The 14,954-nt window shown below is 36.4% G+C and overlaps 2 protein-coding genes across 3 annotated transcripts; both read left to right on the forward strand.

The window, feature by feature from the left end:
* Positions 1-442: 442 nt before the first annotated feature.
* LOC145093714 (pentatricopeptide repeat-containing protein At1g08070, chloroplastic-like) lies at positions 443-2,852 on the forward strand. The gene has a single exon (XM_079031949.1). The coding sequence runs from the start codon at positions 535-537 to the stop codon at positions 2,056-2,058; it is 1,524 nt and encodes a 507-aa protein (XP_078888075.1). The 5' UTR covers positions 443-534; the 3' UTR covers positions 2,059-2,852.
* Positions 2,853-6,244: 3,392 nt separating this feature from the next.
* On the forward strand, positions 6,245-10,570 carry LOC145093723 (copper-transporting ATPase HMA4-like). Of its 2 annotated transcripts, none has more exons than XM_079031968.1 (8): positions 6,245-6,396; positions 7,063-7,322; positions 7,399-8,135; positions 8,209-8,680; positions 8,758-8,925; positions 9,018-9,272; positions 9,343-9,948; positions 10,049-10,570. In XM_079031968.1, the coding sequence occupies exons 2-8, from the start codon at positions 7,065-7,067 to the stop codon at positions 10,436-10,438; spliced, it is 2,886 nt and encodes a 961-aa protein (XP_078888094.1). In that variant the 5' UTR covers positions 6,245-6,396; positions 7,063-7,064; the 3' UTR covers positions 10,439-10,570. The 2 variants fall into 2 exon arrangements, with proteins under 2 accessions (XP_078888094.1, XP_078888085.1); XM_079031959.1 differs by having other exon boundaries at positions 6,248-6,400.
* Positions 10,571-14,954: the final 4,384 nt, after the last annotated feature.

A 14,954-nucleotide genomic window follows, 5' to 3' on the forward strand; every position in this document is an offset into this window, starting at 1 on the left:
CAAACTAAAAAAAAAAAAAAAGTTAAAAATAAAACCGCAATTTCATAGATGGAATCAGAGTAAATCGCAGATGGGGCTATTCCATCTGCGAATTTACCCTACAATTTCAATATATATATATATATAGAAAAAAAATTAAAAAAAAAAAAATAAACCACCTGCGAATGTACAAGCAGCTAAAGCACAGTTGTGCTTTAGCTGCTTGTACATTCACAGATGGAAAGCCCATTTCACAGATGGGACTATTCCATCTATGAAATTCATGGTTATTTTTGCAATTTCGGTTTTTTTGGCTATTTTTGTAATGTAATCAGTATAAATAGTTATTTTTGTTGTATTCTCTTATTATAATTTTTTTAATATTTTTATTTTGATTAATAGTGGTTTTGACCACCTTATGGTTCATGGTGTAGAAAGAATCCCCCAAAACGTGTCAAGCCTTTTTATATATTCATGGTTTTTGCTCTGTCGGTCCAAAACATTTTCGTAGTATCTTAGAAACAATATTCATATCGCATCCAAAAGACACCAAAAATGCGAATAAAACCTCTTCTTCCCACTCTTTCCTCACAGCAACTCGCCCAAATCAAAGCTCATGTACTAAAATCTTCAGAGCCACAAGCACTAAACACCCTTCTTGCTTCATTCGTAAACTCACACACCCCTCAAAATGCCTTTGTTCTGTACAATCAAATGCTCCAAAACTCTAACACCCACAACCATTTTAGCTTCAATTATGCTCTCAAAGCATGTTGCTTGACAAATTCATTCAATAAAGGCCAAGAAATCCACGCCCATGTAATAAAATCAGGTCATTTTTCTCATACGTATATTCAAAACTCCTTCATCCATTTCTACGTTATACGAAATGACATCGCTTACGCTTATCGCATTTTCAAGACTATTGATTATCCTAATGTGGTTTCATGGACTTCCATCATTTCTGGTTTTTCAAAATGTGGGCTTGAAGATAACGCCATTTATATGTTTTCTTGGATGGACGTAGACCCTAATGCTAACACTCTCGTTAGTGTTTTATCTGCTTGTTCTAACATAAGAGAATTGAACCTTGGGAAAGCTGTCCATTGCTATGCTTTAAAGAACTCCATTCAAGGTAACGCAATTCTCGACAACGCATTATTGCATTTTTATATGCAAGTCGGGTCTTTGGAGAATGCCCAGTACCTGTTCGCTAAAATGCCTAAAAGAGATGTGGTTTCTTGGAGCACAATGGTCGGTGGTTTTGTACAAAGAGGTTTTTGCGAAAAAGCCATTAATGTTTTCAATGAGATGGTTAAAGTTGGTGAAGTCAAACCTAACGAGGCCACCATAGTCAATGTAATGGCTGCTTGTGCTTCACTCGGGTCCTTGAGTTTATGTGAATGGGTTCACTCTTACATTCAAGAAAGACAAGATATACAACTCGAAGGAAACATTGGAAACGCATTAGTCAACATGTATGTCAAATGTGGCAACATGAGAAAGGCAATTCACGTGTTCAAAAAACTTAGAATCAAAGATATCATAACATGGAGCACAATGATAAATGGGGTTGCCATAAATAGTCTTGGACACCATGCTTTGCCACTCTTGAGTCTCATGTTAGTTCATGGGGTTGAACCAGATGATGTTACATTTATCAGTTTGTTAACCGCATGTAGCCATGGTGGGCTTGTTAATGAAGGGTTGATGTTGTTCAAAGCCATGGTTGATTCTTACAAAATTGTGGCTAATGAGAGGCATTATGCTTGTGTTGTGGACTTGTATGCAAGAGGTGGTAGGGTTAAAGAAGCTGAGGATTTTGTTAGGGGGATGAGTATAGAGCCAGATGGGTATGTTTGGGGTGCATTGGTTAATGGGTTAAGGGTTCATGGGAATGAAGCGATGATTGAGCGAATTGGTCGTGTTCTTGTTGAAAAAGGTGTGAGTGGTGGAACTTTGGCTTTGGTGTCGAATAGTTATGTGGGTTTGAGTAGATGGGATGAATCGATTGAGATTCGGAATGAGATGAATCGTTTAGGTTTGAAAAAAATGGTTGGGCGTAGTTGGATTATATGATGTAGAATATAGCAATGATATGTGTTCAATAGTTAAATCATAAAAATATTTTTTTAAGCGCTTAAACAAAAATAAATACAAACCAAATAATCTTTTATGAAATTTGACCTGATTTTTAATATATATTGAAGATGTTGTAAATTTATTCTAAAAAAATATGTTGTTACGCTACAATTTTATTATTTTCGACAAAAATAACTTATAGAAAACCCAAAAATGTGAAAATGAATTTTAGATTTATTGCTACGTGCCGTTTCAAAAGCTGTCCTGCTCTAACGTTTACATTTTCGACCGTTAGAGCCCACCACTATAAGTACACAATCTCTCTCGCCATCTCCCTCATCGCAGATTTACTCACATCTCTTCTTCTTCACATCACTCATACTCTCTCTCGCCGTTTCTTAACTCTCAATCCGATAGAGTTTCAGTTGCCGGAAATGGCGTCAGGTGGTGCACTCAGAACTGCAATCGTCGCTCTCTTTATTCTTGTCATCTCCGCCACTGCCGCCGCTGCTCGAGACTACGCCGAGTTTTCGTTAGCACCAGCGCCTGCTCCAATGGAGGCCGGATCTGCTGTTCCGATGACTCTTTCAATGGTTGTCGTATCTGCTTCGCTTCTGATCTCTCTTGCTGGTGTCATCTTCCATTAAAGATAGAGAGGTGCGAAGAGTTGAGTGTAATGAATTGTGTTCCTGTAGTGCTAATTTTGTTTCCTTCTTTTTGCCCTAATATCTAATCAGGGTTTTGTTGTAATTTCATTTTTGGCATTAAATTAAATTATTTATTATTATTTATCGGTGGTGTTAGCATTCTCTTTAGCAAATTACTCTGATCTTTTATTGGCTTTATCTTGTGCATCTGGTTTTTGCTATCTGGAAACAGTAAATTACTTTGCTACTAGTAACATATGCAAGTTATTGATTGATAAAATGTATTGCAGATTAATCACATAATCAAAATGTAAATAACACCTAAGAAGTGATAAATAATACTCGAGTGCTTTTTATACGATCTAAACAAAGGAAATAGGAACCAGGCCACACTCGATAATTTCATATATTCTCACGCTTCAATACCCTTACTAACATACTTTGTATCAAATCAAACCACAAATGAGATCCACCATTAAAGAGGCATCAGGCTTATAAAACTCTCTTCAAACTCCATAGCAATCTAACAGATGTAGATTCTTATGATATTTGTGGAAATGATTGAAGAAACACATATTACATCTTGAGCTCCAATTACACTCTTAACACCAAATCCTAGCTTGTTCAATTCCCATGAAAATCGTCACATACTCTCTTCTTCATCTCTCAATCGGTGCTTTCATTCAAATACGACATTTGGTCCCTTATATTTCTATTTTTTTACCATGTGACACCATACAAGCTAGATACTAAGTCATTACATTTATTGCCCCTTTCCATTAGTACACATGACATTTAGGTCCTCTCTAGTTATTTGGGTTAACTGTCTAGGTCAAACCTATCTTTTACCAAATTGTCAAGTTTGACCTTTTTCTTTTCATCCAAATTTTAACCTAATTATATTTCCTTGCCTCAATAAATGATTTATTTATAATTATTATTTATTATTTTCATAACTTTATTTTTATCTATTTATTTACTTTATTTATTTATTTATTATTTTGCCAAAGTTTTATTTTCTACAAAAAAATGGTTAAATATGTTGGGCTTAAAAGGCGAATGCTACAGACATACAATTATAATCAAATCTTTCGATGGCTAAATCAAGTCTTCTTTACATACCATCGATTCGACCGGATTGAATCCTCCAGAGAGCATGTCTTTGTGAGAAAGTCAAATCACTTCTTTTGTCTCCGACTATAACGTCGGGACCATCAACCATAAGAAGGAAAGAGGCGTAAGAAGGTGGTGATTGGTGAGTTTGCAACATAAGGTATGGTGGTAGTAGGGGGTGGGGGGGGGGGGGGGGTGAGGCTGTTTATTTTTATATTGTTTAAATTTTTATATGAGAAAAAATATATATATTAATAAGTACAACCTATCAATATTTCCACTAAAAAAAAAGCAAAACGCAAGACCATATTTGACAAAACTGCAAAAATGGTCTCTGTGGTATGCATTTTTTTTGAGCTTTGGTCCAAACCTCCATTTTTTTTTGGATTGGTGGTCATTTTCAGCTACTCTGATTGTGATTTTGGTCCCTCGCTAAACTGAAATGACTAATATGTCCTATTTTTTTTTTTTTATCTTTTTTCTATTTAATTTAATGTTTTATTAAATTAAAATATAAGGCCCACCTCTCTCTCTTTCTCTCTCTTTATCTATCTATCTATCTCTCTCTCTCTCTCTCTCTCTCTTTCTCTCTCTCTCTCTCTCTCTCTCTCAAAACCCACTTGCAAACTTATTTTTGCAACGGGAGAACAATTTATATCGATATTGTCTTTATAACTTTGGCTGTTAAATTGAACATAGAACACACACATGCAAAGCTGGTGACTCTACCTATAATAATCATCCCTGGTGACTCTACCGCCGATCCCTCATCCCCCTACGAATTTCTTCTTTATCATAACACTTATAAGAACCCAATGTATAAAGACTAAAAGGACCCACAAAATACTAGTAGAATTATAGAGAAAAGGTATCACATTCGAATGGAAATGCGTAGATTTATGATATGCTAATTGTTGTTACCCGTAGATCACCATCTCTCATCGAACATCACGCACAATTAGGGTTTATACTGAAAATATGTGTGTGCATGTGTGTCTGTGTGTTCATCCACTAATGCCATCCTCTACTTCATCTTTATGGTTTTCTAGTCAACCACATGAACCCATATCATCTGTCACAATCATTCATAGCACCAGAAATATGATTTCTCCCTTCTCAAACAATCGATTTCTGTAACTTAGATTAACCCACACACTTCAAAATCATGTCATTGGGATGAACTCATCAGGTGAATAGATTCTACATCAAAAATTAAAATCAAATTTCTCAAACTTAAAGGGTACACCCAAAACATGCGACTTATGTTGCACCTACAATCGCCATAGATCCAGCACTTTCACTAGCTACAAAAAGCATATAAATTGGAAGGATTTAGTGGTACACCGGAGGAGATGAGATCAGGTGGGGAATTTACCGACTCTGCAACAAGAACGACAACGGTTGGTGGAGCTGTCGTAGGGCTTGTTGTTGGAAGTGTCAAGGCGACGACGTTTGACAAAGGTGAGTGACATTCCAAATATGCGAGAGAGGGGCGGTGAGGACCTGATGGTGAGCTTTTGATATATATTTGACTTGAGCATCGGTAAGGATGATTGCACAAACCTTGATTTCTGATCGTGGTATTAGTGGTTGATTTGTGGTGGTTAGAAGGATAGACGGTGGTGAGGAGTTGGGTTTTGAAGAAGACAAGGGTGTTAAATAAGATGATGGTGGATTATGTCTTTGGGTATTGAAACGAGAGAGAGAGAGAGAGAGAGAGAGAGAGAGAGAGAGAGAGAGAGAGAGAGAGAGAGATCCATTTACTGTATTTATTTATTAATTATAAAATAGTTTTTTTGAAATGGAATTAATTATAAAATAGTTAAAAAAGAAAAAAAAATGAAAACTAAATGTATGAATAATGTTCTTTCGTGGGTTATGTTTTGAAGAGAAATAAGAATGAATCTCATAAAGTCATTAATATAAGCAGAAGATGACGTGAGATTTTCTGTAAATAAGTAAAGAAAAAATGACTCAGGAGGGTAACCAAGTGTTGAGTTTGTTCTCATTTAGTCACTTTTTTTTATACCCAATATACCATCGAACTTGTTATTTGTGTTCACCATAATCCTTTTGACCGGTTATCACAGGTGATAGCCGATCAAAAGGGTTATGGTGAACACAACAACAAGTTCGATGGTATAATGGGTATACAAAAAAAGAGACCAAATGAAAACAAACTTAATAATTAGTTACCGTCCAGAATCATTTTCCCCTCAAAATGACCATCAATCAAAAAAATAAAAGTGTTAACCAAACCTCAAAAATACGTAGAACATTAACCATTTTTATAGTTTTGTCTGTTTTATAATTTTTGTTCACCTTCGAATAAAGTCAAACCGAACGATGATTTTTATGAGTAAACGATGGTGGGCCTGCAATGGACGTTATCCTTGGTGGGAAGTGGGAAGGGTTCTTATATTCGAATATTTGAAAAAGGAAAACAAAAAGGAGACGCCTCCATTACCACCAATTTCCCTAATACGTCTGAAACCCCTGCTGCACGCCTGTTCTACCTCTCCTCTAGTCTTCTCTTCACCACCGCTGTTCAATAACCCTAATATCTAGCTTTGGAGTAGGTAAACTCTCGCTTATATACATGATATATGGATGTTAGCTTTTGTAATTCTGTTAATTAATTAGTTTTAGAAGCTGCGATCATGTTTTGATTAAACAGTTTAGAGATTTATGTTACTTTGGTTCGTTTGATGTTACTTTATCTATAGACGTGGATTGTACATGTTAAATTTTAGGTCTGGTTGACTCTAGGTTTTATGCTGAAGTTGTGTATAGTCATCGAATCAAAGTTAGGTTTCTCATGATCCATACATCTGTTGTTAATTGATACTTAAAATTGAAGAAATAGATACAATAAAAGAACAGGGACACCGATTTCTAGAACAGTTTTATGTTTGACTTGGATTTGAAGAATCTGAATAGATAATTGACAAACTTAGTAAGCACTACAGAATACAAATAGTGTGTTTTTGATAAAATAACAAAATATTTCACATCAAATTTGCATCTAAAACTGAAAGATTTTAGGTTTGACTTAAATCTCTGAATGATACCACTTCTAGGAACTAAGCATATGTTTGACAAATGATGTTAATTAATGATTTCTAGGGTTTACAGTTATTTTTTTTGAAATATGAGAGATGATAGTGATTTTGGGTTAATATTTTAAGTCTACTTGATCAAATATTTATACTCTAGTAATGGTTTGTGGATTTGGTTGCAGGAATGGAAGTCAATGGGAAGGATGATGATTTGAAGACACCACTTCTGCAACCCTCAGATGCTATTGTGATTGATATTAAATCAGTCCATAGTGTCAATCAAGGGATTAAAACCATTACATTCAAAATAGGTGGCATAGAATGTGCATCATGTTCATCATCCATTGAATCTTTACTTCTGGATCTTAATGGTGTTCAAAGTGCCATTGTGTCACCACTTCAAGGCCAAGCTGTAGTTAAATATGCTCCAGAACTTGTTGATGTAAGCTCCCATTGTTGCCTCATGTATTTCTTGTCAAAGACATTTTTAGCAAAAACGTATAATATCATGTTTTCAGGTAAAAGCAATCAAAGAAACTGTTGAAGATGCAGGATTTGAAGTCAAAGAATTTACAGATCAAGACATTGCAGTATGTCGACTCAGAATCAAAGGGATGATGTGTACAAGCTGCTCTGAGTCAGTTGAACGTGCTCTTTTAATGATTGAAGGTGTAAAAAAAGCTGTTGTAGGCTTAGCTCTTGAAGAAGCAAAGATAAACTATGATCCCAATGTTATAAACCCTAATCAGATCATTGAAGCAGTAGAAGATTCCGGATTTGGAGCAGATCTCATAGGGTCTGGAAACAATGGGAACAAAGTTCATATAAAACTCGAAGGTATTGTTTCTGTAGAAGACATGAATGGAATCAAGAATTCCCTGGAATCACTAAGTGGTGTCAATGATGTTGAGATTGATGTGGAAGGATGTAAGGTGAGTGTTGGGTATGATCCAGATGTGACAGGTGGCAGGTCAGTTATACAGTTTGTTCAAGAATCGAGTACTCATTATCAAGCAAGTTTATTCATTCCTGAAAGGGGAAATGAAACTGAGAAATCCCATGAGATTAAAATTTACAGAAATCAGTTTTTATGGAGCTGCTTGTTTTCCATTCCACTTTTGATGTTTTCTATGGTGCTTCCGATGATTCCTCCTTATGGGAATTGGTTAAGTTATAAACTTCATAACATGCTTACTGTTGGAATGGTTTTGAGATGGATCCTCTGCACACCTGTCCAATTTATTATTGGTAAAAGGTAAGGTTAATTTTTTTTTTCTTCTTTAATTTTTTTAATGTAAGTAATATATGCTTAATCTATTTCAACATAGGTTTTATGTGGGATCATATCACGCACTAAGGCGAAAATCTGCAAACATGGATGTGCTAGTCGCACTTGGCACTAATGCAGCTTACTTCTATTCCGTATACACACTAATAAAAGCCCTAATTTCAGATGCATTTGAGGGACAAGATTTCTTTGAAACAAGCACAATGTTAATATCATTTATTCTCTTAGGAAAATACTTAGAGTCAATCGCTAAAGGAAAAACATCCGATGCTTTAGCAAAGTTGACCGATCTTGCTCCAGACACAGCTTGCCTTTTGACCATGGACGATTCCGGAAACACCATTTCAGAAACCGAAATTAATTCTCAATTAATTCAAAAAAACGACATTTTAAAAATATTCCCCGGAGCAAAATTTCCTGTTGATGGGGTTGTAATCGATGGACATGGTTACGTGAATGAAAGCATGATCACAGGCGAAGCTATTCCAGTTGCTAAAAGTCCCGGCGATAGGGTATGCATGTTTACATATTTACATGTTTACATATTTACCCCTCCCCCAATTTTTATGTTTTTTTTTAATGAATATAGGTTATTGGTGGAACTGTGAATGAGAATGGATGCTTGTTGATTAAGGCAACTCATATTGGATCAGAAACTGCACTTTCACAAATTGTTCAAATAGTTGAAGCTGCTCAACTTGCTAGAGCTCCTGTTCAGAAGCTAGCTGATCAGATCTCAAGGTTTTTTGTACCTGCGGTCAGTTTTTTTTTTTTGCACAAAATAGCAACGTACTTTTACTCTTTTTATACCAAGTTTGACCTGAAAAGTCAACGTTGACTTATTTTCAGGTTGTTGCGGCTGCTATTGTGACATGGCTAGCGTGGTATATTCCTGGAGCACTTGGAATTTATCCCAAAAGTTGGATACCAAAAGCAATGGATGAATTTGAACTTGCATTACAATTTGGAATTTCAGTTTTAGTTGTTGCATGTCCTTGTGCCTTAGGTTTAGCCACACCTACTGCAGTTATGGTTGCCACTGGTAAAGGTGCTACACAAGGTGTCCTTATCAAAGGTGGAAACGCACTCGAAAAAGCACACAAGGTATGCAAAAAGGACTAATTTACCCTTTCGGGAAAAGCCACATTCTATTAACATAATTCGGATCATGTAGGTTAACACAATCGTATTCGATAAAACGGGGACGTTAACATTTGGAAAACCTAAAGTCGTGAATGACGTCATCTTCTCCGAAATCGAAATGGAGGAGTTTTGTAATATTGCGATTGCTGTAGAGGCGAATAGTGAACACCCGATAGCAAAAGCGGTTGTGGAACACGCGAAAAGCAAACTGTCGAACCGGGAGTTTCAAAATACCGGTTCAGTGGTGAAGGATTTCACGGTCCACCCGGGGGCTGGGGTGGGGTGTAAAGTCGGAGAAAAAACGGTGTTTGTTGGGAATAAGAAGCTTATGAGGTTGTCTAATGTGGAGGTTGACGTGGAGGTCGAGGATTATTTTACGGAAAATGAAAAACTGGCTCGCACGTGTGTTCTTGTGGCGGTTGATGGGAAGGTTGCCGGTGGTTTCGCCGTCACTGATCCGGTGAAACCGGAGGCGGCGCCGGTGGTTTCGTTTCTCCGGTCAATGAATATTGATAGTATTATGGTGACCGGTGATAACTGGTCGACTGCAACCGCCATTGCAAAAGAGGTTGGTATTGAACACGTGTTTGCTGAGATTGATCCTTTGGGAAAAGCCGACAGGATAAAAGACTTGCAGGTATTTACAAAATTGGTCCCTGTTTTATCTCATTTTCAACAGCTTAGGCCAAAAGTTTTATTTATTTATTTATTTTAATGTTGGTGTTTTGATATGTTAGGCAAGAGGAAAAATAGTTGCGATGGTGGGAGATGGAATAAATGATTCGCCGGCGTTGGTTGCGGCGAACGTGGGGATGGCGATTGGGGCGGGGACTGACGTGGCCATTGAGGCAGCTGATATAGTGCTGATTAAAAGCAATTTGGAAGATGTGATTACAGCCATTGATTTATCTAGAAAAACTATTTCTCGGATTCATCTTAACTATGTGTGGGCCCTTGGTTATAATGTGCTTGGGATGCCAATTGCTGCTGGAGTTTTGTTTCCGTTCACTGGAATCAGGTTGCCTCCTTGGTTGGCCGGAGCTTTGATGGCGGCTTCTTCTATCAGTGTGGTGTGCTCGTCATTGCTTTTGCAGACTTATAAGAAGCCATTTACATATTCGAAATGAGAAAAGGTTTTGTTAGTTTTGGTGTGTTTGCATAAAAGCTCCTAAAAAGGATGGAAATGTATTTAGTTGTTTAAAAGTATAAATTTTATAAATATTAGACAAAATTATAAAAGTGGTCCTTGTAGCTTGTTATTTTTCTGGTTAAGATCCGAATTTTGGAAAAAATTATGCATGTGATTTTTTTTTTTACCTACTCTCTGAATTTGGTCTTCGAAAATTTTAAAATATCTATTTTATTCTTTTAATTTCTTTTCTCATAATTTTAAACAGTTTTATCATTTTTATTGAAAGAAACTAGAAATAAAGTCTCATCCCCATCGCAACCTTTCTCTATTTCATTCTTTCACACACACAAAAACATCAATTTGCTAATCTTGGTGATACATGAAAAGCAAACCGACTTGGATAACACTAGATTAGATTTGTAAATTTGGGTTGAAATCGAATTTTGTTTGTCGGTACTTGATATTCTAAATCACGAAATTTGGGATTTGATATCCTGGGTACCGATGCGAGTATCAAAAGTTGGTATCGTATCCGGTACCAGTACCATTAACTTTAGTTCAGTTTGGTACTCAATATTGTTTTTTCACTGATTTTGATACTCGATATTCTCGAGTAACTACCTGGTATCATGTTTATCCCTACCGTGAATGCACAAACCCACGGTTTCAAACCGAAAATCCACAAAAGTCGAAAAACAGACATATACAGAAACCAAACCCATATGGGTTTTGAAACCATAAAAACCGACTTCTATGAGTTGGGTTCAGTTTTAACCAATAACCGACTCATGTTCATCCATATTTAATGATCTTCTTCCCCGACAGTAAATGGCGGTAATAAGTTTGTGGTATTGGCAACTAAGAGATAACTAATGTTCTTGGTCTTCTTTATTAGCCCAAAAACTCATATAGGAGTAAAATGAGTAAAATGAGAGAGAGAGAGAGAGAGAGAGAGAGAGAGAGAGAGAGAGAGAGAGAGAGAGAGAGAGAGAGAGAGAGAGAGAGAGAGAGAGAGAGAGAGAGAGAGAGAGAGAGAGAGAGAGAGAGAGAGAGAGAGAGAGAGAGAGATTCATTTTATTTTTATTAATAAAAGTGGTAAAACAATTAAAATTAATAAAAAAAATAAAAGTGATAAAATAGCGTTCCAAATTTTGTAGGGATCAAATCCATAATAATAAATAAATAAATAAATAACAAACTCCATAATAAAATAGGCCCAAAAGACCAAATTCATTTCAAGGTTTGGACCTAAACAAAAAGAAAAACAATATGGACTATTTTTGTAGTTTTGTGAATATTAAGTTGCTAATAACAAGATTTTTTATATTAGCAAAAAGGCGTTATTTATTTGAGACAAAACTTCATAAATTGTCCATATAGCTTTTTAGCTTTTAGGTTTTAGTTCTTAATTTTTTTTGTCCCATAGAATGTCCCTTTGATTTTAACTTCTATTGTGGTTAGTCTTGACCAATTTAAAATGAGTTTTTTTTACGTTTTTATTTTTTCTTTAATTAAATCTATTTAAAATAAATAAAAAAATAAATAGCAACCCTACCCTGTGATTGTACGTTACCAGGAGAAAAAGGTAGCTTGGAAAACTCCACAATAACACTATAATCGTGAAGTAGGAGAGATGAAAATACATGAATTTGCAAGTTGAAAAGATGAAATTTGAGATGCTTAATTTACATATTCAACTTCATAGTATGGATCGAGCTCCGACACCGAAATCGGTGGCAGTGGCGACAGGCCGCCGTTCCCGGAAGAGTTAAGGAGGCAGAGAAGTATTAAACACGAATTTTTGGGTGACCCGTTGTTTCCTTTCGAGAGTTTATCAGCAATGCAATCGTCAAAAGAACATCACTTTCTGAATCACCGAAGAGGATATTTAGAAAACAAAAAGAAAAATAGGGGGAAAAATGAAAGGTCATTGATTTATATTGTACAGTTGATTGGAGATGGTGTTTCATAGGTGCAATTGATTAGGAATTTGGCAGTTACGAATCTAACAAACTACTTTAACATTTCTCCTCAAGATTCCGGTTCAGATTCCTATGTTTCGGTTATACATGACGTCAAACACCCTATTTCACCCCTCATATTTGTTCGATAATTTTTTTGGATATGAATTAGATTTGAATTGTTTGATGTTTTTTGTATTTGGTTCATCACCAATAGGTGAGTGGTAAGAAAATTGTATGGTTCTTGATTATTTATAGAGATTTTTTGTTGATTTTGTGGTTTTCAACAATTATATTTACAAAGTAAAGTTTATTTATTTTCTTTTTTATTAAACGCATATTAGTTTAAGAAAAATATAAAATAAATTTAAAAAAGATATAAAAATGTTTTTATGTGGGTAAGAAACCAACCACATTAAAAATTAAAACTATAAGGACTTTCCATGCTATCAAAAGGGTTAGTAACTAAAACCCAAAATTTGGAAAACCATAGAGACCATTTATGAAGTTGTCTTTATTTGATTATAAAATTATAATATAAACTAGGGGCAAGCAAGGTTTTCGACTAAACCGAACACATCAGTTTTTGTAACTTTAAACTCGTAATGTGTGGTTTTCAAGTGGTGAGGTTTTGTGACATCCCCAAATTTCTCGGCCAGAAAAGACCGATTTAATTTATGCCTTTTAAAAATCAAATCAGAGAAATCTTTATAAAAGATGTTGCGGAGTTGGTCCCCAAAACAAAATATGATAAAAGTTTGTCAAAACCTTTCTTTAAGAAATATATCATTTCTTTTTATATCAAAACCTCGGGATGTCATGTTCCAATACAGATCAAAAGCATAAACAAGACATTATAAGCCTTACGACAATTATTTGTAACTACTGGCCTATAATCCAAAATTCACTCATCATCATCATCCGACTATGCTCGGGGTCCTCTACCTGTAATATAAACAGCTGAGTGGGTTAGGCTTGGAAGCCTGGTGAGCATATAGGGTTTTCAACCCACAATACATAAATTTATTATGTTTATACATCAATCAATCAACCTAACTACCCCAAACCCCATTATTTTATTTATTTCTTAAGGGTTTACCCTAAGAATCAACTATCACTCCTTCCTAAGGATTCATCCTAAGGAATAGACACAAAGTCACCTCGTGACCGGGGTTTATACAACGGGCACTAATTCCATAGCTGCCAAAGTTTATTCAACATGTGCTAAGTCCATAGCTCTCATTTATCGATAGTATTATTTACAGGTGTTCTCACCTGCAATACATGTCAATGGGTTTTTAGAGTACAGCAAATGAACATATAGTTCATTACACCTACAGGTTGCGGGCCTGCTAGTGTTCCATAGACTGTCTAGAATAGTCCATGGTTGTCATCCATACTCTGCTGAATGATCAAATTTTCACCACTCACCCTCAACTCATGATCAATATTATTGATCATCTCCTTTATCCAACTCACCTTTCATCATACCCACTATTTCATCTACCCATGTTCTACCCAACATATTTTGTAGATAAAAAGCATATACAGTTTAAAACTTGTATAAAACATCAATTCAACAGTCACCTCAGTCAAACAATTAATATATTTACACATAACACGTATTTCAAGGTAAATACTTCATATCTATGTGTAAATTGAAAGTAACTACACACTCACTTATTTTGGTGAAAATCGGGCAGCAATTCGTTTCCTAAAACGATCGTTTCTAATAAAACCGGGAGTTTTATTGAGAAACCGGGCTCTGCGAAAGGTCGGGCTTTGAAACCGAAAAGATAAATTTTCCGGGCTTCTCGGGCTCTTCGTGGGGTATTCCGGGCTTTACAATTGATACCGGGGCTTTGCGGGATGTTAAGATGAAGAAAATATGGAGAGAGGGGCTAAAAATGGCTAAATTCCAAAAGTAACCGGAAACCCTCGCAGGTACCCTTCTATTTATAGGGTCCGAAGTTTGATCCAACGGCTGAGAAGTCTCCGGATCCGACGGCTAAGAGGCTTCGCAGAGGGTCTCGCACATGCCTCGCATGGCTCGCACCTGGCTCGCACATGCGAGGGCTCGCTGTCGGCTTCTAAGTGGACCGCGGCTTGCTGGCGCACCTGCGAGGCTCGGAGCTAGGCTATGCGAGGCTCGGACACACGCGGCAGCTGGGCGAAGCTTCGGCTGGGGAGCTAGCTGCTTCGGATTGGGCCTCCTCCTCGGTCGAATCAGAAGAGGACACGTGGCTCGCATGACTCAGCAGCCTCGGTGACTCAGCAGCCTAATGACTCAGCAGGACACGTGTCACTTTCTAAGCGAGGGTGACGTGGCAATTGTGTGACTATGCGAAATTTCTCGGTTTTCGTGCCAAAACTTCTAAAATCCATAACTTTCGCATACGAACTCCGTTTTTGACGTTCTTTATATGCACGCGTAGCTAAAATTACGATCTACAACTTCCGTTTAGACTTCGTCGGCTAATTTTGATTTTAAATTTTATATTATTATTTTTAACAGACCGGGACAGGAAATCCGTTAAAAATTCATAACTT

Source organism: Lactuca serriola, chromosome 1 (assembly GCF_051521515.1).
Source record: "Lactuca serriola cultivar US96UC23 chromosome 1, Lser_US96UC23_V15, whole genome shotgun sequence".
NCBI classification, from domain to species: Eukaryota; Viridiplantae; Streptophyta; class Magnoliopsida; order Asterales; family Asteraceae; genus Lactuca; species Lactuca serriola.